General features: G+C 53.5%; 1 protein-coding gene across 2 annotated transcripts in view; it reads right to left on the bottom strand.

Moving 5' to 3' along the window:
• The window catches only part of GRIK3 (glutamate ionotropic receptor kainate type subunit 3), a 215522-nt gene that overhangs the window by 4992 nt on the left and 186529 nt on the right, over nt 1–24001 (bottom strand). For both annotated transcript variants that reach the window (XM_023633274.2, XM_070249124.1), the window contains exons 11-15: nt 19381–19604; nt 14069–14187; nt 11308–11525; nt 1360–1582; nt 639–889 (exon numbers count right to left, since the gene is read on the bottom strand). In XM_023633274.2, coding sequence (XP_023489042.1) covers nt 639–889; nt 1360–1582; nt 11308–11525; nt 14069–14187; nt 19381–19604 — 1035 coding nt within the window. The remainder of the gene's footprint in view (nt 1–638; nt 890–1359; nt 1583–11307; nt 11526–14068; nt 14188–19380; nt 19605–24001) is intronic.

Raw genomic sequence — 24001 nt, 5'->3', positions numbered from 1 at the left:
AGACCAATTAACACAGAGGCTCCGGGAGTGAGGCCAGGGCATTAGCACTCAAAAAACTCTTTCCCTGCCATTCTAATTTGCTCCCAGTGCCCAGAACCATGGCCTGAGCACACCTGCATTAATCAGACAGGTTGAGCCTCATTCTGCTGTGTGCACGCTTGGGCGGGACCTCGGAATGCTTTCTTTTTCAAACCTTTGATTATGGAAATTTCTAAATACATGCAGAAGTAGAGAGAATAGTATAACGAACCCCTATGTAACCATTACCCAGCTTCAACAGTTACCCTGGAGGGTGTTATGCAGGGGAATGACACGGTGTGAATTAAGCTTTAAACAGGGCACCGGCTGCACATGGAGAGGAGAGGGGAGAGAGAGTGGAGGCAGGAAGGCCAGACTGGAGCCCGTTGCACGGTCCAGCTGGGATGATGGCACTTGGCAATGTGATGGGAACATGCTCAGGGTCAGTGCAGGGGTGCGGCCGGCAGGGCTTCCTGGTGGATCGGAGGCAGGGTGGGCTATGGTGAGGATGGGACCAGACCCCACCGTGTGTGCCTGGCACCTAGGAGGGGCGAAACCAGCGCAAACCCCGTTCCTCCGTCTCCTTCCCTTTCCGCGCAGGCCCCAGGCTTGGGACTTACCTGCTCCCGCTCTGCTGTCTTCCGCAGCTTGTACACAAACTCGCCCACGGCCACCAGCACAGACAGGACCAGCCCAGCGGCCAGGACGATGAAGATGCCCCCGATCTTCTGGATCCCCAGGGCGCTGGCTTCTTTGTTCTCCTCCTCGGGACAGCCGCTGCCCCGCCACCACTTCTCCTTCATGATGTGCAGCTTGTCCTCCTCCTGCAGCTGCAGGATGGCGATGGTGATCTTGTCCCGGTACGGGGAGCCTGAGCAGGGGAGAGGGCACTCTGGCTGTCAGCGACGTTCAGTCCCCCCTGTGTGCCCCTCACAACACCCAGCTCGGTGCCAGCCACCGTCACTAGACCTCTCAGTAAGCTCATGGAAAGGCCCCTCTTTAAATCTATACGTGGGATCTGGGTCGGAGGAAGGGTCCTGATTTGGGTGGGGAGTCTTGCCTATGAATCCCTGTCTTCACAGGCCGCTGGAAGGCCCCGTGTATCCGGGCTGCATCAGCAGTGGTGAGGTCAAGGAGGGGAGGTACGACCTTTGAACGGACCCCCTCTGTGTTTGCTCTAGTTCTCGTGGGGTACGTGGCTGAGGAAATGGTACCTTTCTAGGCTCAATGGGATCAGTTGGGAGAGGGAGCAAGAGACTGTGCGCGTGAGTGGATGTGGGGGCCCCGCCCCTCCTCCGGCTCCGCCCCCCACCGCCCTCCCGCCCGCAGCCCCTCGCTCACCCATGGGCGTGCCAATGCCGTAGCCCTTGGAGTCGATGAGGCCACCGATCTGGGTGAGGTTACAGTTCCTCTGGGTGACGTACTCGATGGTGGTGGACTCCATGAGCAGCGCGTAGTCCGCCGTCAGCGTCCGCTGGATGCCTTCCTCGTTGTTCTTCACCAGCGCCGAGGGCTTGCTGCTCATGAAGGCCCACATCTTCTCGAAGGTGGAGATCTTGGATTTCTGGGCCACGAGGGGAGGGGTGACATACACACAGTTACTGAGCACAGCAGGGACCAAGCACTGCTCACCCCCGTCTACAGGATCGGGTCATTGAACTCCGCCTACAGTCCGCAGAGGGAAGGAGCGCCGCCCATTGCTCAGAGGTGGCCACTGAGGCCCTGGGAGGGTGGTTCCCAAAGCATACAGTTGGTGAGCGGTAGAGCTGAGATTCAGACACAGGCCCACCTGCCTGGGGACGCTTGGCGCTTTGCTATGGCACAAGTGGTTTTCAGACTGAATTTTTAAAAGTCAATTTTCTTTCTTTAACGTTTATTAAATAATTACACGTGTAGGCCCTGTTCTAAGTGCCCTACCTGCATTCTCTTGTTGATTCTTCACAGCAGCCATAGGAAGCAGGCACGGTAGCCCCATTTTCCAGATGGGGAAACTGAGGCATGGGTAAGTTACTTACTGAAGGTCACTCAGATAGTGAGCGGCAAAGCCAGGCCTCAAACCAGGCCATCTAGTTCCAGACTCCATGCTCCTAACCACTCGGCTGCACTGCCTCCCAGAAACCACAGCGGGAGTAGAGAGGGAGAGGTGAATGCCGATGAGGGCAAAGCTTGGTGGGTTCTGGGAACCCCCTTCCCACTTCAACCGCAGCAGTCCCTTCTTAGGTCCTGTGTTCTGGGGGACGATTTTGTCTGAGGTGAGGGTGTCTGTTCTGCTTCATTCCAGTGAACGAAAAGCAGAGTGAGAATTGCAGAGCAGGGAGTGAAGTGGGGGCAGTCAGAGCAGGTGGTCTGCAGGCCCTTTATCTCCTTGCCATGGCTGTCCCCAGTGCGTCCTGGGCTGGGCGCTGCTGCAGGAGCAGAACAAGCATCCCTAAGATCAGGCCCGGGGAGGAGGCTGCTGTGCTTGCCCCGCCTGGCTGGGGAGACTCAGAGAAGGGGCTGATGCTGGGAAGGGGGCTGGGACTGAATGTTCCCTGCTGCCCGAAGAGACCGGGCAGACCAGGGTGCATGGCATTCGTGAGATTTCTTGGGACCTTAGTGCCTGCCAGCTGCTGGCTCCCAGCAGGATCAGTCCTGCCCCCGCTGATCCCAAGGAAGCAGGTGGCTCTGCAGGCCCCATGGGGCCTGGCTGTGCCTGTCTGTGATGTCAGCCTGTCTGACTGGCACCCGGCCCAGCCCCGGTGTGTGTGATGGAATGGGTGTGCTGGAACAGGCTGGTGCGGGGCCGGGGGATGGGTAGGCAATGGGGAAAAAGCTGTGCCTGCCAGCAGTGGTCGGGGGCTGGGAGGAAGATGTACCTACTGCTCCCTCCAGGGGCTTCCCAGCTCTGGTAAGGGCTGTCCCCTCTAAAAATGGCTCCTGGAGACCCAAGCACGTCCAAGGGAGGAGGGAGCCCCGAAGCAGCAGGCAGGACCCCACTTGGAATTCCATTTGAGCCTAGAGGCCGTGGAGTGTCAGCTCTGCCTCCTTTGGGCACAGAGCCTGGGGGCACCTTCACAGACAAGCAGCCACTCCCCCACCTACAAATTTATCTGCCCCAAAGTGGGAGGCCTGTCAAGGCTCAGATGCCTGGAGCCCTCGGTGGGTTCCATGAGAGCAGCAAGCTGGCTGCTCCCAGCTCCCGCTGGTCCTCAGCCTGTCCTGCTCTCAGCTATTCTGCTCTCCAGCTACTCCACCTCCACAGCTACTCCCTCATCTCTGCACCTCTTGCCTCCAAACCTTCTGTGCTCTCCAGCTAGCCATCCTCCCAGCTCTCTTCCCACCTCAGCTCCTCCTGCAGCCCCAGATGCCCTCTCCCACTAGCTACTCTGGCCCTTGAAAACATTCCTGATTTCCAGTTCTTCTGACTCCCCAGACATTTCTTATTTTCTAGATAATTTCTGATCTCTGGACTCTTCCTGCTCCAGCTTCTTTTATGTCTGGGGTCTTTTCTCACTCTGCTACTTTTCCTGTCCAGATTCTCTGTGGTAGGAAGCTTCTAGCTGGCTCTAATGATCCTCGTCCCTTGATTCACAGCCCTGTGTAATGCCCTCCCCTGGAGTATGCGCTGGACCTAGTGATTTGCTTGTAACTCCCCCAGGAGTGATGGGGTGTCACTCCTGAGATCAGGTTGCAGGAAGCTGACTTCCATCCCGCTTGCCCTCTCTCTGGCTCTCCTTGCCGCTCTGATGGAAGCCGGCTGCCATGCTGTGGGGCACCCCCTGGAGAGGCCCACATGGCGAGGAGCAGAGGGCAGCCTCCAGCCAACAGTGAGCAGAGAACTGACGCCCTCAGCCCAACGGCCCACGAGGAACTGAATGCTGCCAACAACCAGGTGAACGAGCTGGGAAGCAGGGCCCTGGGGTGACTGCAGCGTTAGTCGCCACCTTGATTGCCGCCTGAGACCCTGCACGGAGGACCCAGTTCAGCTGTGCGGCTTCCTGACCCGCAGGCTATGAGATCAGAATGCTGTTGCTTTTAAGACACTAAGTTTTGGGTGATTTGCTCTGCAGCAACAGATGACTTGCACACCCTCTTCCACACACACACAAGCTACGTCTCTTCCCAACAGAGTTGTTTCTTCAGATAATCAATTCCAACTCTTCCTCTATCAGATGACCCAAGTTCCATCAGCCCGGCTTGCCAGGCACGCACGCTCCTCAGGTTCTCTGCCTTCCTGGTTGTTGTAACTGAAGACTGTTCTCCCGCCAGTGGCCCCAGGACCTCAGCTCCTTTTCCATCCCAATCTCTCCTGCTTTCCAAATTCTCCTTCTTCTGCCAGAGGTGGGATCCAGGGGTTGATGAGGCCGTCAGTGTTCCCTTCCATCTCCTAATGCATCCATGCATCCATCCTCTCATTCATCACATTCGTGTTCGCACCCACACACGATCTACAAACTAATTCATTCAACTAACTATCCAACTATCCAGCTAGCTGTTTACCTATTTATCCATCCATGCATCCATCCATCATCTTATGCATCTGTCCATCACTCAGTCATCCATCCACCTCTCCATGTCGCCCATCTTACCCACTTACTCTCCCACACCACCCGGCAGCCATCAGTGACTTGACAATGAACCACTAACGGAAGGAACCCTGCCCCACGCCTTCTGTCTCAGAATGGGATGAGAACTTCTCTTTCTTCAAACTCCCCCCTGCCTCCTCTTCCCAACACCCATTCCTCCTATACATAGGCCTGCCTGACATCACAACACATGCTCTTTCCAGTAATACTCCACAGTAAAAGGAGACAGAAGTTTCCGTTGGGGGCTGAGGGGGTGGTGTTGAGGCTGGTGGGCTTTGAGGAAAGACACATGAAAGCTTGCAGCTGGTAAAGGAACAGAATGAGGAAGATGGGACAGGACACCAGAGAGCTCGAGCCAGTGCCAATAGGGCGTGATGCTGGCTGTGACACTGATTTCCAGAGGTGCTGCCCTCCCAGCTCCAGGGTCAACGCATTCACTACCTCCCTCACCTTTAGGCAGACGGGTCTGAAATCTGCTTCCCTAGAAAGGCCACCCACTGTGTTTGTCCTGTATCTCAGGATCCCCATTTTCAGCCACATCCACTCATGGTTTCTGATTCCCCTTTGGTTCTGTCCTTGAGTGATTCTGTGATTCCGGGCACATCCCTGCAAAGCTTCCCTCTGGCATTTCTGAGGAAGGGAGGTATTCAGCCAGGGCCCCTCCTGGAATCTCAGGCCTCTTGCCCATCTCCCTGGGCCTGATCACCAGAGGCCTGAGTTCCTGTCACTGGCCTGGGCTATAGTCACCACCCCAGGGAGTGGGGTCCCACATCCCTATGGCTCCAACGTCATCCTGCCTGACCCAGCTCCAGTGGGAACCTTAACAAGCATTACTCCAGGGCCAGTCACCCAAATCAATTAATGGAATCGTTTGGAACAGCCAATACAGGGCGACATGCCAGGATAGAGAGGCTTTTTTTATCAGTAAAATTGGCAAGAAAGTAAGTTTCAGGCTCACGACTTTCAATTCCAGCCTCCTCAAAGAAGTAAATTGATTTTCCCCAGCTGAAGATACTTAATCTTGAGAATTTAACATTTCTGTACAAGAAAATGTATATAGGTATATATAAAAATATATATCAATTCCAAAGGGAGATGAATCCCCCGGAACGTGTGCGGGGGAGGCAGCGGCGATGTGATTCTATGTGAGACCTTGGGTATTTTCCGCGGTGGAAAGGAGACCTTTCCCCAAATTAATTGGCTTTCTTATCCCTGGGTGTGGAGTCTTTGGCCTTATCAGATCCATGTACTCGAGTAGTTAATCATGTCTCTTGGGTTATTTCCATGGGACCAGGAAGCTCCCCGAGTCCCCTGCCTCTGCCCGCCCGCTGTTGCAATGTACCTGGCCAGGACAGACTCACTGACCCCCTCGCCCAGCGGCAGCCCCCACTGTCTGCATGTGCCCCTGAGGCTTGTCCGCGCAGGGCTGCAAGCTAGCCCTGCAGGGGGGGAGTAGGGAGGTGAGGGCTGCAGGCTGACTCTGCAGGGGGGGAGTAGGGAGGTGAGGGCTGCAGGCTGACCCTGCAGTGGGGGAGTAGGGAGGTGAGGGCTGCAGGCTGGCCCTGAATGGGGGAGTCGAGAGGTGAAGGTTGCAGGCTGGCCCTGCAGGGTGGAGTCAAGAGGTGAGGGATGCAGGCTGGCCCTGCAGGGGGGAGTTGGGAAGTGAGGGCTGCAGGCTAGGGGTGGAGGTGGTGGGGGGGTCAGCTCCACTGCATGGACTCTGGTGTCACAGCAACCTGGGTTCAAATGCCAGCTCCTTTTGTGACCACAGGCAAGTGACGTCACATCTCTGAGCCTGACTTTTCACATCTGTAAAATGGGGGTTTGCTTGGCACAGAGCTGGTTCCTTGGAAGCACTCAACAAGTGGCTGGCATCGTTATTTCTCTTTAAGACTCCTTAGTTCTCTTTAAGTCTCAGTTTTCTCACCTAGAAATTGGGGCTAATAAGTTCTAGAGTGCAGCGTTTCTATAGACATTAAATGACATGAAATTTCTAGAGTGCAGAGTTTCTCTAGAAATTAAATGACATGATACTCAGTGGTAGCAAACGCCATTGCCGACAGGGGCCAGACAAGGTGCTGTAGTTAAGTAGAGAATGCTGAGTGGAATTCTGACCAATTGGAGAGAACTGTCGCCTCTTGGTTCCTGGCAATCGCTGCTCTGCAGGAGAGCCGGCTCTGTGAGGCTCTATCTACCACATTTTCAAGAAGCTGGAAATGTGATTTTTTTTTAATGCAAAGATCTTCCAATTTTAAAATGCTGGCAATGAATTAAAAAAAATATAGGCAATGTGTGGCCCCCAAAATCATCTCTGTGGGCTGAACAGGCCTGTGGATCACCTGAAACCTGTGTGTCACCTGAAACCTGTGTGTCACCGGTTTGAACAATAAACAATAAAGATAGTTAACATTTCTTGCATATCTCCTCTGTGTCAGGTTTGGTTCTAAGCTGTTTACATAAATTATCCCATTTAATCATCTCAATAAGCCCTAGGAGGTGGGTACTATTATCATACCCATTTCATGGATGAGAAAACTAAGGCACAGAGAGGTCCTCAGTAATTGAGTAGTTTCAATAACTTCCCGTCATCACTGGCCCACTCCTGCACCTGTTGCTGCTCCTCTGCCTGCCCGTTCTGGGTTTCTTCTCTTCGGAGGGCCTCTGGGCTCCTCCTGAAATGCTCAGCTCTGTGGAGAGGCAGACAGCCATCCTGTGATGGAGTCACCAGTGTCCTCCACAAAGCCCAGAGGCTCAATCCGCAGGGACCTGGCAGGAAGGGAGTTCTCCAGGTGCCCACTGGCTGGTCCCTTTCCAGCGTGCTCCACTTGAGTCCTTTGCCTCAGGAGGGGACTACGGGGCAAAAGGAGAAGACGATCCAGCCTGTCTCCCTGTCTTCTGGGTCAGCCAAGTGGTGGGCATCCAGGGGAGAAGGCCTTCGACTCAAGTGCTGCTGTGTGCCTGGCCCCGGGCTACCCCCTGGACACACCATAGATCATTGAATCCTCTTGTTAATTACTGCACGGTGGGAATCAGTATCTGTGTCAGACAGGGGAGCTGTCAGAACTGAGGCTCAGAGAAGTGAAGTGACTTTCCCAAGGTCAGCCAGCAAAGACAACACCCAAGACTCAAGTCCTGGTCTGTCTGACTTTAAGGCTGACGTGACTTGGCTGTGCCAGGCTGCACCACGCTGAATCCTGCCTGGTCACCACATTTTGTGCAGCCCTGCTGTGAGGCAGGCCTAAGGCTCTATCAGAGAGGCCAGCAGACGGAGCAGGAGGAACTGGAAGCAGGGCTCAAGGAGCACCCTGCTGAGTCCTCCAGCTAAGGGAAGAGTCTGCTGAGCAGCTGGAAGCCCGGCAGTGGACCGGAAGGCCTCTCCAGGCACCGTCGGGGCTCAGTTGCTAGGACAGGCCAAGGCTGTGCAAGGGGGAGGGCTGGACAATGCCAGGGACCCGGGGAGCCTGCAATGCTTGGCCCCAGCTCCCGTTGCTTTCCTTATCGCTGTCCCTCACACACAGTCCCTCCCACGTGGGATGTGCCTCCCCGACCGCAACACCAAAGAGGGCGAAATCCTTGGAGAAGCTGTCTTCTGACATGCTCTCCCTTCAAAGCTGCCCAGCCCTCCCTGGGAAGAGCACGCTTTCTCGACGTCCTCCTTTACATTTTGCCCACATATTTTTACAGCCAAACAGTGCCTTCAAAGGCCTCCTTTTTCATCTCCTAATTAATTTTTATCTTCCGAGACGGAGGGAGGACAACACAGGGGCTGCTGTTGGGGATGTCTGCTGCTCCCTGACAACTCTTCAAATGAATTTTCCCTTGGAGTGGCGAGGCTGCCTCTAGCCACGCGTCTCCCGGGCTGTGGGGTGGGGGCGAGGGAGCTGGGGACCCCTCGAGAGCCCCGTGTCCCGCTTCCTGCTGTTGTCTTCCGACAGGAATGGCTTCTCTCCCTCGAGTTCTGTTCTCTGCCAGGAGGGCTTTTTAAGAAGGTTTGCAGCTTAACTAGGAACACATGCCAATGGCAGAAATGGAGTCCATCTGCCCTGCACCCTGGGACATTCAGGGGGCTACCTGCTCGACTCCTGTCGTCAATACGATCTCTTGCATTTGCCCCACTTGGTTCCTGCCATCTTTTAATTCCGTCCTGTAATTCAACAATGGCATCCACTCCACATGTGTTATTTGAGCAACCATGACGTGCCAGGGCTGTTCTGGGGGATAAGGCTCAACTGACAGTGGCTTTGCTCTTCCTCAGCTGACTCGTGGACTGCGGCTGCTCCTCAGAGAAGTGATGTGGACACAGCAACAAAGAGCACAGGCTCCAGAGCCAGACTGCTTGGGTTCAAACCCCAGCTCTGCATTTCCCAGGAAGTATTAAGGCAGCTTCCTTCCCGAGCCTTACTTTCATCATGTGTAAAACAGAGATGATAAGAACAGTTTCCATGTGGATGATATGCATCAATACAGGGGAAGTGCTTGGAACGGCGCCTAGCACATAGTAAGAGCTCAATAAATGTCACTGTTATTGTTGACTTTGCCAATGTCTCCTAGACATCTGACGGCTAGGTCTGGAGCTGATTCCTGTTCAGCCCTAGTGCCAGCCTTGCCATACACACTCACAGGCAGGGAAGAGGACCACCCCTCCAGAAGAAGACCCTGGAGGGGGCGTGAGAGACAGCACTGCGTGTGCAGACAGAATATCTGACCTCATACCCTGGCTCCATCATTGATCTGCTGTGTGATCATGGGCAAATCACTCAGCCCCTCTGGGCTTCTGTTTCTCCAGGTTAAACTCAGGTTTCCTTCCAGCTCTAACTTGAATGTGGCAATAAGGAGGCTACCCCCTGGCCCAGGGGGAGGTCTGACTATGGAGGGCAGGGGGTGGTAGGGTGAGAGGAAGCAAGTTTGTCCGGGGACCTTCTGGAGGGGTGGTTGTACTTCTCACTCATCACTGAGGTGGGGTTAATGTATCCACATTCAGGCTCCTCTCTGCCTACATCCCAGTCCGCCTGCTGCTGCCAATAAGAGGCAGCCCGCGCAAGAAGAGCCTCCCGTGAACTAAAGCAGGAGACAACGTGGCCAGACATCAAGAGGAATTAACTGGCGACCAGGAGAGCAAGGCAGCGGAGTTGGTTCCACAGGGGGGTGTGGAGTTGCTGTTTCTGGCTGAAGGCCCTTGAGCCCCAGCATCCCAGCTGGGTGGCAGCATCTGCATCCCTCCCCTGCCCTCTTCACCGCGCCATTTGCAGGGAAGGTGGGTGAGGGCGGAGCAGGCCGCGGGAGGTGCTGCTTGATGCCGAGGACAGCAGCTCGGTGGGGAGCTGGGACTAGGCTCTTGGAAGGCAATCTGAGCATCTTAGCATGGAGGGAGGCAAGGGCATCCAATCAGCGGCGATGAGCCTGCACCGGGCTTATTTATGCCGCTTCCCTTTGATCGGGAGCCCTGCTTAGAGACGGGCTCATGTGTAATGCATGAGAGATGCTCTGGCACAGTCAAAGGGCTGGGCCGCAGCCTGGGGGTAGGCACAGGCAGGCGTGCACACACACACGCACATGCACACACATGCATGGGCCATTACACACACATGTAGACATACCTATGTGCAGAAGCCATCACACACACACACGGCCTACTACACACACACAGGCCCGTGCCCCCACACTCACACTAATCTAAGTACAGCCATGGGGATGTTTAAGCAGAAGGACATGCATATACTCTCCACGCATGTGCACAGGTAGACACTCTGGTACACACTTGTATACACTCATAGGCACATTATCCGCATGCCCAGATCACAGAGATGCACGCATATATGCTCACCAGTACACATACACACATGTGCAGACACTCATGTCCAAGCACAGACACCCATGCACCCACCCAGGCAGACCCTTGTGCACGTGTGCACACGTGCATACACGAGTGCACATTTACAGATATTATATACTGTACATGTGCACATACTCATGTACTGCTCACACTCACGAACACATACATGGAGAGCTCCTACCATGCCCCTGACAATGCCTTTCTCTTCCCCTCACTCTAAATGCAGGGCAGTGACCTCTCAGGAAGGCCGTGTTAGCTGCTTCTCAGTGGCAGCAGCAACATGTAGGGGGAGCCCTTTCCTTCTCTCTTCTCTCTTCCCTAAGCAGCTGGTTCCACGCTCAAGGACGGATGCAGAGAGGCCAGGTGGGGGAGAGTGCTGGTGGGCTCCAGGGCCCAGGAGGGACAAGGCTTTCCCAGCCAATCCCTTCCTTCTCCAGGCCCCATGGGAGGCTCAATCCATCACCTAGCAGCTTAGCCTGGAAGGAGGCAAGGGCCAGGGATGGGGAACCAGGGCCCAGAGGAAAGGGAGCAACCCGGGCTTCCAGACTCACTGAGTGCCATTGACTAATAAACAGATAAAGGAATGTTTGTGCGTCCAGCCACGCTTTTCCTTCCCTCTTCTCCAGCCTCGGCTCTCCATCTATCCTCCTCTGATGACTTAAGGAAAGACAGCACATTCATGTGCTTGTCTCAGATACAGAAGCTTCTAGGATCTGTGCTGGGGCCCAGGTGGCCGCCTCACCACAGCTCCCCAGAGTCACCTGGTCCCTAGCAGGGAGGGGCTGAGCCCTGGGGTTTTCCAGCCTGTTGGCTCTGTGTGGTTAGACGAGGACAGTGGAAGGTGGAGGAGGGTCGGCTCGTGGTGCTGTCGTGGGAGGGAGAGGGTCTCACCTTGAAGAAGGTCATGGTGGCCCCGTCCTTGACAGCCCCGTACTCGATTTTGGTTTGCTTGGCCAGGTCATCGGCAGAGTCGATGGGCGATTCCATGCGTTCCACGGTCAGAAAGGCGGCCAGGTTGGCCGTGTAGGAGGAGATGATGATGAGTGTGAAGAACCACCAGATGCCACCAATGATGCGTGTGGACAGAGCTTTGGGCATCAGCTCAGACCCTGGGAGAAGGGAGGAGACAGGTGGTCCCCGACAATGTCCAGAGCCCAGGCTGCTTGTGCCCTCTGGGTCATGGACTCCATCGACAACCTAGTAACAGTGGCAACCCTTTCCCTAGACCAGGGGTTCTCAAAGTGTGGTTCCTGGAGCACCGTCAGCATCACCTCGGAACTTGTTAGAAAGACACATTCTCACGCCCCACCCCAGGACCTACTGAATCTGTAACTTCAGGGGTGGGGCCCAGCAATCTGGGTTTGATAAGCCCTCCAGGGAATTCCGAGGCAGGCTACAATTTAAGAACCACTGCACAAGAACAACACACACACGCACAACACAGGCTTGTCACACCCTCTGATACCTACCCATGGACCACCCGTGTGGTCCCAGGTTCAGAACCCCTGGGAGTCAGAAGCCCTGGGTTCTTGAGTGAATCCAGCTCCTAACTCTGTGTGATCTTGCTCCAGACACTTGCCCTCTCTAGGACTCTGCAAAGCGTGGAGAATCGTCTTTCCTCTGTCCCAGCCTCACACAAATACCGTGATGCTTCAATGATATAATTCGAGGGAAATTGTGTTGGAAATACAAACGGTCTACAAATACAAGATTGCCATGTGGTTCTTTGCAGGAGGAGAAAAATCAACATTTTTTTGAAGCTCTTTGCCGAAACAGAGCACTCTTCCTCCCCGACCTTGGGTGTCGAGCACAATTTAGATGAAACCTTCTAACTGAAGTAATTAACTAGGCGGCTTTCAAGAGACTTAAATAGCAAGTGACTCCTGAACTTTCCAGAATATTTGGACCTGCAATCTGAAAAGCATCTTCTTTGATATGGATGATTTTTTTTTCTCAAAGAAATCACTCAAGGGAGAGTTTTTCAAATACGTAACTATTTTTCTCCCTCCTAATCAAAACCTCGTGGGGAATACATCAGGGGCCAGTGCTTTGAAAGGCAGCAGGAGGTGGCAGACGAGATGCTATTACTGCATTGAGGGGCTTCCAGGTCCTTCCCAACTGTCACCGAACAAAGACGATGGATAAAGAAGCAAGGCGAGGCTTCAGGACACTCGTTAATAGCAGAGACAGAATGAGGCACTTCTCTTGTCCCTCCCCAGCTGCTGGAGACCACTGAGGCTCCCGGGCTTCCCCTCCCAGCCAGCCACCCCTGGCCTCCTCTCCCTGGGCCTCCCCCAGATTGCTCCAAGCTAGGGCTAGAGCCGACCCCTAAAAGGAGAAGGACTTAATTTGGTTGTTCTCTTGGTGAGCTCTGCCCGATTCTGCTGGGCCCCTAACCAGACCCAGGCCTGGGTCCCTGCCCTGGCCTCTCTTGTGGCTGGGAGATTGCTCAGGTGGAGGCAGATTATCCTTCCTCCTCCTCCTTCCTTCAAGAGCCCGGCACAGAGCGTGGCATGACCTGGGCACTCAGGACCCATGGGACAATATCATGCATTCTTTCATTCATTCGGCATTTGCTGGAGGATGTCTACTGAGGACCAGGGTTGGTCCCAAGGCTGGGCCTTGAGGATACACAAAGATGAGTAAGGGACAAGGAAATTTTCTTTGCTCCTGGATCCCCTTCTCTCCCCTGCCTTTTTGTCACCTACTGTCCCTCAGTGGGACCCTAACAGAGGCAGAGACTTTGGCTCCACCCATTCCCTCAGATAAGAGGCTCTGGACAAGTGACGAAATGGCAGAAGCAATAAGCACATGGCTCCTGGCCAGCAGGGCTGGGGTGGGGGCTCTTCCTGGGGGAGCTTCCCTGGCTGGGGGCCTCCCCCTGTGCCAGCCCTCCAGCCCATGGTGTCTCTGCACCAGGCTCCTTGCAGCCAGAGCAGATGCTCTGCTTTCTGAGATATTCCAGCAGCTGTACATCTTTCTGAAGGGTGGGCCACCAGCCTGGGGTCAGGTGCAGGCACGGGCCCTCCCTCAAGAACACAGTGTCCTTCTGTGTATCCCTCTCTGACGCACTCAGGCCGAAGCTCCCACCTCAGAGGCGACCCTTCCTGCTCCCAGGCTCCCGGGAGGCAGGTGGTCACCAAGAACTGTCCCTGCCACCTCTTGAATTCTCTTAGTCCGTCATCTCTGCCCTTCACCCACATGGCCACCTTCCCGGTTCAGGTCTCCTCATCTCATTCCTGAGATGGCCTCCCACTCAGCCTCTTGACTCCAGTCTCCCCCAATCCACAGCCCAGATTCTATGCTCAGCCAGAATCTATGGTGGGAGGCCTTCGGTAAGTTTGGCCCCGGCAAGCAGGAGGCTCTGTGTCCACTGCAGCTGGAGCAGGAGGGACTGAGGATGAGCCCTGCACACCACGGATGGGGGTGGCTTATCTGCTTCGGCCTCAAACCCTGAGCTGGTGCAGCACCAGTAGTGGTGGAGGATGGGGACCCGGGGCAAAGCCGCGCACCTGGGTACCCAGGTGTCTCCAGCCTTCTGATGGCTCAGCAGGTCTGAGAATGCCCTGGAAGGTGGGCTGGTTCTGCTGACTCCATGGAGGCTGAGGGGCTCCCTGGGTTTAGGAGGCCCCCCCGGGGACAGGGCACATACCTTGCTGCATCAGAGACCCCATTCCGAACCAGAAGCTGTTCAGCAGAGTGAAGTTGTTTTCTACCACCTCGGAGCCAGGGTTGCAGGGGTGAGCATCGTACCACTCGTAAGGGCTGAACCTGCAGCAGGAAGAGGGGTGAGCGGCAGTGAGGCTGGGCTGCGGAGGGACGAGAGAGAAGGGGTGTCCGCACCGTAGGAGACGGCAGTTTAGCCAATGTCGCTTTCATATCGCTTCCCCCTTGTTCTGCCCGGGAGCGGGGAGTGGAAACTCAGGGCCAGTTTGCTTCTTGTTCTTGATTGTTAGTGCCTTTTTTTGGTTGTAAGAGTAATTCAGCAGCATCTCCTAAAATTAAAAGTGCACACGCCCTTCAACCCAGCAATTCTGTGACTCATGATCCATCCCAGGAAAACCACTCGTACGTGAGCATAAGAGAGGCATCGAGGGTGTTTATCAAAGCACGGTTCATAACAACGAAAGCTGGAAACAACCTCAACGTCCTTCAGTAGAGGGATGATTAAACTGTGCCACAACCGTGCTTTGAAATATCACGCGGCTGTTAAAAGAGAACAAGCTACTTCTAGACGTGCCCCCGGGAAAGATCTTCATGTATTGCTCGTTAAAAAAAAGGATAAAAATAACAACAATTGGATCACGTTCGTACAAATAGATTCCTGCAGACATGGCTATACGCTGTTTATGTACATTTGTATATAAATGCATATAAAGGGTCCGGAAGGATCCAAATCTGAAAAACATTTGTGTGTACCTCTGGAGAGGAGAGTTGGAATGGCTGAAAGAATTTCTGGGAGGCTTTATATGTATTGTATGAATTTTAAAAAACGAGAACGGGCTTTTGAATGACTTGTATACTTAAAACAACTTAAAATGGAAAAGAAGTAAAACATACTCTTTACAAAATATTCAAACAGGATAGAGGAATGTAGTCTGTGATACCACCACCCCCCCCCCCCCCGGGGAAGAGAATGAAGTACTGTCTAATTTTTCAGATTTTTTCCTCTCTGAATATACAAATGCACGTATGACAGGAAAAATTGTTATTTTAACCACCCCTCCCCCCCACTGCCTTCTAAGGAAGAGAAGTCCTGATTAATGGGGAATCTTTGTTTCCTGCGTGAGTTCCAGTTGAGGAAATGTAAGCTGGAGGAAGCTAGCGCATTCTGGACAGCCTGAGACCCTGGAGAAAATTCTCCAGCTGGAGAGATGGACAGGCTGCTGTGGTGGCTGGGCGGGAGGATGCTGAGATGAGAAGACACGTCCAGTGGCATTTGGGGTTGTTTTTGAAAGTGTGATGCGCTCTAAGTGCGATGTTGTGACTTTCCTTTCCCATCCCCCATCCAAAAACTTTAATAAATTATGCATTGATCACCCATGCTCATGTGAGAAGAATTTTGTTTTCATGAAGTGGGAAGATCCTATGGATAGGAAATTCCAAAGTGAGGCTTCAAACTAAGATGGGGATTTTCAAAGAGAGTGGCCACAAACCGGGTAGAGGCTTTAAAAATCCACACAGAAGAGAGACGGGATGAAGAGGGTAGAGATGAGAAGGGTGGTGAGAAGGATTTTTGGAGAAAGCCTTTGGAAAGCTGTGCATTCACGCTCCCCTCTTCCTTCACAAAACTAGGCAGAGGACCGCTGGGGGAGCTCAGTGCGTGTCCCTATAAGGAGCAGATGCGGTGGACCAGGCCACCTGGGAAGTCTGGAGGGCAGGGTCCAGGCTGATGTGTGCTTCCTAGGTGGAGCCAGGATGAGGAGTCCCTGCTGACACCATGGATTCCCTGGACCAGATGGCCCACGCAGAAGAGAGATCCAGCCCAGGTCCACCTTGACTCCTATCTGCGCAGGGCCATGGGACTCCAACAGGGAGAGGCCATGGGGCATGGGCTGCTGAGCGGGGGAGTGGGCAGTCCAAGGACGCACTCCAAGGGCCCCCCAAAGGGGACCTACGTGGGGGCGAGGGGAAACGTCTGATTTATGAACGAGATGGAAATGTTGAGGCCTCTACTCGACTGAACCTCCTCATATCTGAATTGAAAGAGGATGTTGGCGGTTTAGAGAGAGACCTAGGTTTTTGTGACCTAGAAGTGAGCCAAAAAGTCACAGGCCCTGGCAGAGCTTTCACGGGGCCACGAAGTTCACCTCTGACCGCACTGGAAGGTGGGGTGGGAGACAAAGCGGATGATTCCTGGTGAGATCTCGTGAGTTCTGCTTTTTTAGTGTTCCGGTTACACACACACAAATACATGATTTATGTGATAATTTTGACGCAAAAAATACCATCTCATACTATAATTCTGTCCTAAACTTGGTTTTCCACTTAATAAGTCACCAGCCTCTTTGCAGATCAGTTTTTCTGGATCCACCTTATTCTCTATAACTCCTTCATAGGTATCCTTAACATTCCTCGACTGAGGAGCTCTGAGGCTGTCCCCGTTTCCCGCTGTTGAACACTCTGCTGAAAGCAATATCCTCGGACACACCTCCGTGGGCACCCAGACCATAGGGTGGCCTTGTCCTCTAGGGCTTTGCTGAGAAGGCTTTCTAGATTTGGGTGGACTGGAAAGTGGGGCTCAGTGGTGACTGTCAACAGGATAAGTTCCCAGTGGTGGAATTGCTTATGATGATAAAAACAACTGGTTCTAGAATGGGCCCCTTGGTTATCAAGGGCTATGATAGGCCTGGATCCTCACCAGCCCCTGAGAGGTTGACAGAGAGGTGGCTGCCCATTTCACAGATGGGGAGTTGGTTTGGGGCAGACAGGTGATGGAGATGCTGCAGTCAGCGGCTGGAGGGCTCAGACCCTAACCCCAGGACCACAGGAGAGAAGAGGGGTAGGCTGGGCACTGGACAGTGAAGAAGGTGCTCCTGGAGTTAATGGCGGCTCTTGGATTCATGGCTTGTGGCTGCAAGCGGTTCTCCCAGGCTTGCAAGTAAGTGGGAGCTAGTAGAGGCTGCCCTGGAGATACCCTGTCTCTACTCAGGGGAGAAGGATAAACTCCAGGCCCAGTGATGGAGGTGTAGACGGAACGCTGACTGTGGCAGGGACCCTCTCCTCCCTGGCATGCTCCCCTGTGCTGGATTTGGCTGGAATGTGATTCCCGGGGCTGGAGTGGCAGCCCACCCCCAGCCCTGCCTCCCGGGTCAGGCTCTTGGGGCTATCTCCTAACACGAGCGCCAACTGTCCTGCTCTCTGTGGTCAGAAAGTGCCCCCTACTCCCTTCCTTTTTCCTTCTACCTCACCAGGCACGAAGCAGAACATCCTGGTGGCAGAGAAAGCCCTTACTCAATGTCTAGACCCCTGGTGCTGCACAGGTACAGGCTGGGCCAGTTTGCGAGATGGGTAGCCCTGTGCTATGCTGGAGCTGCCCTGCAGGGGGCCTGGAGACCTGCCCACCCTTCGCAGACCCCACCTCTTGGGGGTATGGGCAGCTGTGTCCAGAAATCCAGCAGCCCACATGGAGCAGGGACAGAGGGCCACATCCGCCCTACAGATGTGCTTGATCCTGACAGTGTCGCAAAAAATCAAATGAGTCATCACATGTAAAAGCTATGAAACGTCACATAAAAATCTGAATCTCTCTAAAAATCCTAACCTCTGCAGCGCTGGCCCTGCATTCCTGCCTAGCGCACCTGTTGGAGCTGGGGAGCCACTGCTCCTCTCATCAGGCATGTGCCCTCCAGTTTGCTTCAGTCCCCACCCCTCCCTCATGCTTCCTTCTGGCCCCGGCAGGCACTTGTGTTTGCCTCCCCTTATTTGAAGTCTCGCAAGTCTTGGTTTGAAGCCCAACTCTGCCAAGAAAAAGCTTTCCGACTTTGGGCAATGACGTAACCTCTCTGGGCCTCAGTTTCTCCTTCTGTAAAGTGGGGATACCTACACCTACCTTACAGGGCTGTTGTAAGGATTTAGCAGGATGGGTGTGGATTGCACTGTGAGAGCGCTACACTACGTGACACTTGTACTATGATGCTGTCCACGGCTCTGTGGCCAAGACCCTTGTCCCTCTCCTCTCTCCTCGGGTGTCCTGTGTCATTCTAGCAGCCCGAGAGATCCCGTCTCCCGGAAAGTCTCTCCAGGCGACCTTGGGAAGGAGCGCCTACCTTCCTGGACAGGAGGTAGCGGGTGGAAAGTGGGTTTGGCTGCAGCTGATGAAAGGCTGGGATTGGAGGGGGATGGGACAGACATCAAACAGGCAGAACCGATGCTGGGAAAGCTCGAGCTGTTTTCGAGGGGGTGGGGAACTGAGAGCCCGGCTGGAGCTGCTAAAATTACGGTGAGGGCTCCGGAGAGGGGCCCCTGGCTTTCAAAGGCTCATTAGACCATCAGAGACAAGAGGCGTAATGAAGGCCTCTCTGTGGCAGGCCGGGCTGCCGGCTGGGCTGAGCAGGCAGGCAGTGCCAGGCCGGCCCGCAGCAAAGGGCTTCGGAGGCAGGACAATTTCATCTCTCACATCCTTCCCTTTGGTCTCTGTCTGTGCAGGAGGAGGGAGGGAAAGGGAGTGGGCTGGGGGAAAGGCTTTCAAAGAAGGCTGGGGAGAAAAAAAGGCCGAAACACCCAGTCCTTGGATCTCAAATTGCCTCTCCAGAGAAGTCTTTCTTCGCACATTGTTAGGATTTAGAGAAAAAAGACTCCGGGGAAGGGGCTGGGCTGGAGCCTGGAGGGAGGGGGCAGAAGCCAACAGCTCGGGGCAGGGGCAGAGGTCAGAGGTCCAGGTGGCCAGAGATGTGAGTCGTAGCTAAAACACTTGGTGACCCGAGTTTAAATGCCAGATGTGTCACTTATTGCTAGGATGGCCTTGCTGAGTATGGAGCCTTCCTGAGCCTCAGATGTCTCCTCTTCACGGGAGGCTGGGACAATTAAATTAGATAATGGCTGTGACGTACAGAGCACCGTGCTTGGCAGACACTTAAGTGCTCAGTAAACACTGTCCCCTAGTGACCTCCTCCTACCATCCACCAGCAAGGATGTGCTAAGTCAACTTCCTGTGAGCAATCGAATGGGCAGGGGTGTTGCGTCACAGGTGGTACAGCTATGGGCAATGTCTTCACCTCTCCAGCCTGCTCATAGGACCTGGGGTGCACCTGCTGCCTCTCACAGTCATGGACACAGACCAGGATTCAAGCTTGGGGGACCATGGAATGTTCCCTGAGGGACAAGAAAGGATCCTCAGGGAGCGAGAGAGGAACAGGCACAGCAGGGGCCTGAGCTTGGGCCTTCTGTGCCAAGGCCTGAGGATGTGGGGACTTGCCTGGCTCCCTAAATACCCCAGAGCCGTGGCCAAGGTGTTGCCCTTACCTGGCGATGACAAAGAGGACACAGCTGACACCCAGGTAGGCGAGGAGCACGTACATCCAGATGTCAGGGGACAGGGGGTTGAGGAAGGAGAAGACACTGGGGTTGGTGCCATTGGGCTTGCGGTAGAGGATGCTCACACCGAGCGTCATGAAGGGCTTGGAGAAGTCGATGGCCTTCTCCCGGACGTGGGTGATGGTCAGGGGGGCCACGGCCAGATCTGCCTTCTGCAATGAGAGACAGACAGACAGACAGACAGATAATGAGCAAAGCCTAAGACTAGCAGTGGACAGAATACTCTCTCGGAGTGGAGTCTGTTGCCTGGACCCTGGGTCATTTGATCACTCTTTAGTTTCAATATTTACTAACTGTTCTTCTGAGATAGGCCATGCCCAGGGGGCTGGGGAGACAATGGTGAATGAGACTTACCCTCTGTTCTCCAAGAGCTCATGACCTAGAAGAAGAGGATGGCAGCACGAACACGCAAGAATGGAACCCTAGGAAGGCTATAACCCATGCGGTCCAATAACAGTGCTTTGTCAAATAAAGACAGTTTAGCAACTTGCGAACATTTCAACCACTCATCTTCTTTATTTGTGACCTTCAAACACCTTGAAGAGGACACAGAATCCGCAACAACCCTTATTGAAATCTGTTTTCCTCTCCTATCCACTTCTTGACCGCTTCACCCCATTCTGGATGTTCTATATATCCTAAAAGCCCCCAAAACCAGTTGGGCAAAAATAATACCTTCCTTGGAGGGAGGGGGGAGGGAAGAAATTAAACAGGTGAGTCCAGAGCCCTTGTTAATAGGTGAGGGCAGGGAAGAGAGCAGAGCAGAGGAGGAGAGGAGAGAGGGGGGGAAGGCTAGGAAGGTTCACGTGCTGATAAATTTTAGCCCATCACAATTTTAAGGAGGGAAATAATTAAAGTTCTTTCTCTTTGGTCTGAGCTTTTCCTGATTAAAAATCTACCATCCCTCATTCCCGTCTTTCCAGCCTCACCCCCGACTCTCCTCCTACATGAGGCCCCATTTAACTGTTTCCTGTTTACCACGTTCCCCTCTTCACCTCCATGCTTTGCACACTCTGTGCCCTGTTGAGAATGCCTCTCCCTGCTGTCTAACTCTTACCACCTTCCATATTCCTTTGCACATGCTACCTCTTCCAAGAAGCCCTCCCTGATAGCCTCCAATTCTAAACTCCCAGGAAGCTCGCTCCGTCCGCTGGTAAGGTCCTAACCTCTGTTCAGTTGGAATGGCAGTATGGGCAGCCATGTGACCTTTGCTCTTACCTGCTTATTTACCTGTTGAGTTCCTAAGCTCAGCTGGGACGGTGGCTGACTTACTGTTTCGTTTCTCCAGTCCCAAGCCCCATCTCAGCCTCTGTAATATTTGTTAATTCATAATGTTTCCCTCTGAGAAGCTGCCCCTTGGGCTCCTGTGGATATTTACCTATCAGAATGTGAACCAAGTTACTCCTTCCTTTCTTCAGGTGGGCAGGACAGAAAGGGAGGCTGGGTCCTAAAGACCAGCCCTAAAGACCCTTTATCTAAGACCTCTGAGACTCCCTCCCAAGGCAATAGTCTCTAAGCAGCCATCTACTGGCTTGGTCCAGCTTCATTCATTCATTCATTCACTCATTCATTCATTCCTTGTTTTATGAGATCCACTAGGCACTAGGGATACAGAGCTGAGCCAAAGAGACCCCGTACAAACCCCATGGTTTCTGCCCTCATGGGGCTTACAGTCTCGTTGGGGAGATAAACACGAATCGAATTGTTTACGAACGGGTAGCTGTCAACACTATCTCTGACTTCACCAATCTTAGAATAGAAACCAGCAACCAAGTTGAAATCAGACTTCAAGGAGGGGAGGTACGGGCAGAACCCCAGCTCCTAAACACCTTCGCAGGTGCCCCAGGCTGGGGGCGCTCCAGACACACCACCCTGATATGGCTCACCCCAGTGGTTCTTCTTCTAACAGCAGCCCCACAGCCAATAAATGACATTTGGAGCCCAGGGAGTCAGTGAGTTTTGAACCCGGGAAAAACAGGGAGCTGGAGCCTAGCACCAAGGACGTTTCAGACTGGGACCTTCCTTTTGTAAATTTCCGAATGTATGAGTTGGAACTTGCCTAGCTTTGAAGGCAGAGGAAGAAATGGGCAGCCGCTGCCACCCTAGCTCCCTACAGCCCTCTCAGTTCAGGGTGTGTACAGAGGAGAGCCGCAAAAGGAGAGAGAGCTATCAGGGGATGTGCAGAGGGGCTAATGTGCACTTGCTTAAGACCTACTGGGCGCCATCAGAGATGCAGGGATGAGCAACAGACCCAGCCTCTGTTCTCCCGGAGCTTCTGGTTGAGTGAGCCCCTGTTGGGGACTGTGGATGGGACTCCAAGTGGGTGGGAGTCAAGGTGGGGCCCCCTGGAAGGTCCCTCTCAGTCCTGAAGTTCTAGGATCTTCTATAATGTTGGCATGACCGGGTGTCATGGGCTTTCGATTCTAGAACTTGGCCTCACCCAGCCTTGTCCCTTCAAATCACATGGCTTTGGGAGGCTCTGTTCTGATGCCAAAGTCATCCTCGCTGTTCAGAATGCATTTGGAACTGGTCTCTGGAAATGGCCTCTGAGGCTTGGAGTGGATTCTTGGGAAGAACCTCAAAATCACTGGTGGCAAATCTTCCTTTGAGTTTTGATGGCAAGTTGGATGAAGGCATTAGTTACTGGGGGGCTCAAAGTGTTTGCGGCCAATGCTTGTCCCACCAGAAGTGTTCCAGGATTGGCAAGGAAGCCAACCACAGGGCAACAGGCCTTCTTTCTTCCCCAGGACCCTCTCGGAGGCTTCAGAATCTGCCCGCCAGCCTTTCTGCTCTCTGCTGTAACAGGGTTGGGAGGCGGGGGCATCTGCGGCATTCTGTGCCTACAGCAGCAAGACAACTGGTCAACCTGACCTTCTTCATGGGGAATTTTGATGTGTGTTCTCTCTCAGGCTCTTCAGTAAAGCTGGAGTTCTCCACTTTGATTTTGGTTTAGGCAGGAAATACTACATTTCACCATTGGTTATTATTTCCCTGAAAAAGGCATTATTTTGTCCAACTTCCCTTGAAAGAGCAGAACAGATGTCAAGCCTTTGCTGTTTCAGTTCATTACTCAGAATGAAAGACCCAATCTTGGCAGGCTCCTCCCGCTTGTGCAAGTTTTCTTTGAGGATGCTTCATAAAATCACAGGCTGTCAGAACTGGACAAGAGAACTTCAAGAACATCTATTCCAACCCTATATTTTTTATAGAGGGAAACTGAGGCTCAGAGAAGGTCCAAGGTCTTTGCTGTCGTATTTACAGTAATCACATCCTTGAACAAACCAAACCTCTGACTGGTCCGACACAGTCGTTGGACTTATGGGTGGTTCGTGGGTTCCTCCTGCCTCACTGAGGACCGTTCCATACCTTTTCTAAACCTTTGGACCAGGGCAAGATGGCCCTTCCAGGACATTACTTCAGCCCCATAAGCAGCTTTCCACGTACCAGGAATCTGTCAGGACCCGCCTGGCTCCAGCCTCTCCGCCTTCTCAGTCCTTGCATGAGGCCACTCGGCCCCAACCACTCTACCAAATTCCCAGCAACCAGAAGTGAAGGCAAGAACGAGTCAACCAGCTACACTCCATATTTTGGCCCTTAGCATCCAGCCACCTTGGTTGCTGGTTGGACCCTAGCCTTTTTCCCCAGAGTTAAACCTTGATAACCTCCTACCGGGTCCAAAGAACAGACTTGTGACTGTGGTCCCAGTTCTGACAACGTATCACTGATAAGCTTTCTCCTGGGACAGCGGTCCTCCCCAGGGACTAAGATCTGCCCCCTTGAGCCCCAGCTTGCTCCCTGTGTCTGGTGTCCCTGTTGGCTCTTGCCTACTTGGGTTCCCAAGTATGGTCTGCACCAGATTCCCCATCTCTGTGCTCTGCCTCTTGGCCGGGATCCTCCAGGGAATCCAGTTGCTCAGATTATGACCTGCTATAGTTAAAACAGTAAGGAGTGCTATTATTCATGGGTGCTTCTTGTACGCCAAGCGTCGCCAAGTGTGCCAGCCTTAAGCGATCCTCCCAGCAGCCCCGTGAGACAGTAAATGTTATCACCACATTTCAGACGAGGGTTCTGTGGCTCAGTCAGGCTGGGAGGCTTGTTCAAGCTGCTGAGCAGCTGAGCTGTACTTGGACACAGTTCCCTGTGACTTCAAAGCCCAACGTTTTGCCATACAAGCCACATGGAGAGGGTTGAATTGTGTCCCCTCCCCAACCAAGATGTTCAAGTCTTAACCCCTGGTACCTGTGAATGCAGCTTTATTTGGAAATAGGGTGTTTGCGGAAGTAATCGAGTTAAGATGTAGTCACAGTGGATTGGGGGGAGCCCTAAATCCAAGATTGGAGTCCTTATAGAAGAGGAGAGGATGCACAGATACACACAGAGAACAAGGCCATGTGATGATGGAGGCGGAGACCAGAGTGATGCAGCTACAAGCCAAGGAATTCCAAGGATTGCCGGTCACACCGGAAGCTAGGACAGAGGCACGGGACAGATTTTCCCTCAGTCTCCAAAAGGAACCAACCCTGCTCACACCTTGATTTCTGACTTCCGG

Source organism: Equus caballus, chromosome 2, assembly GCF_041296265.1.
Source record: "Equus caballus isolate H_3958 breed thoroughbred chromosome 2, TB-T2T, whole genome shotgun sequence".
NCBI lineage: Eukaryota > Metazoa > Chordata > Mammalia > Perissodactyla > Equidae > Equus > Equus caballus.
Note: the sequence above shows the minus strand (reverse complement) of the source record. Positions and strands in the feature narration are given on the sequence as shown.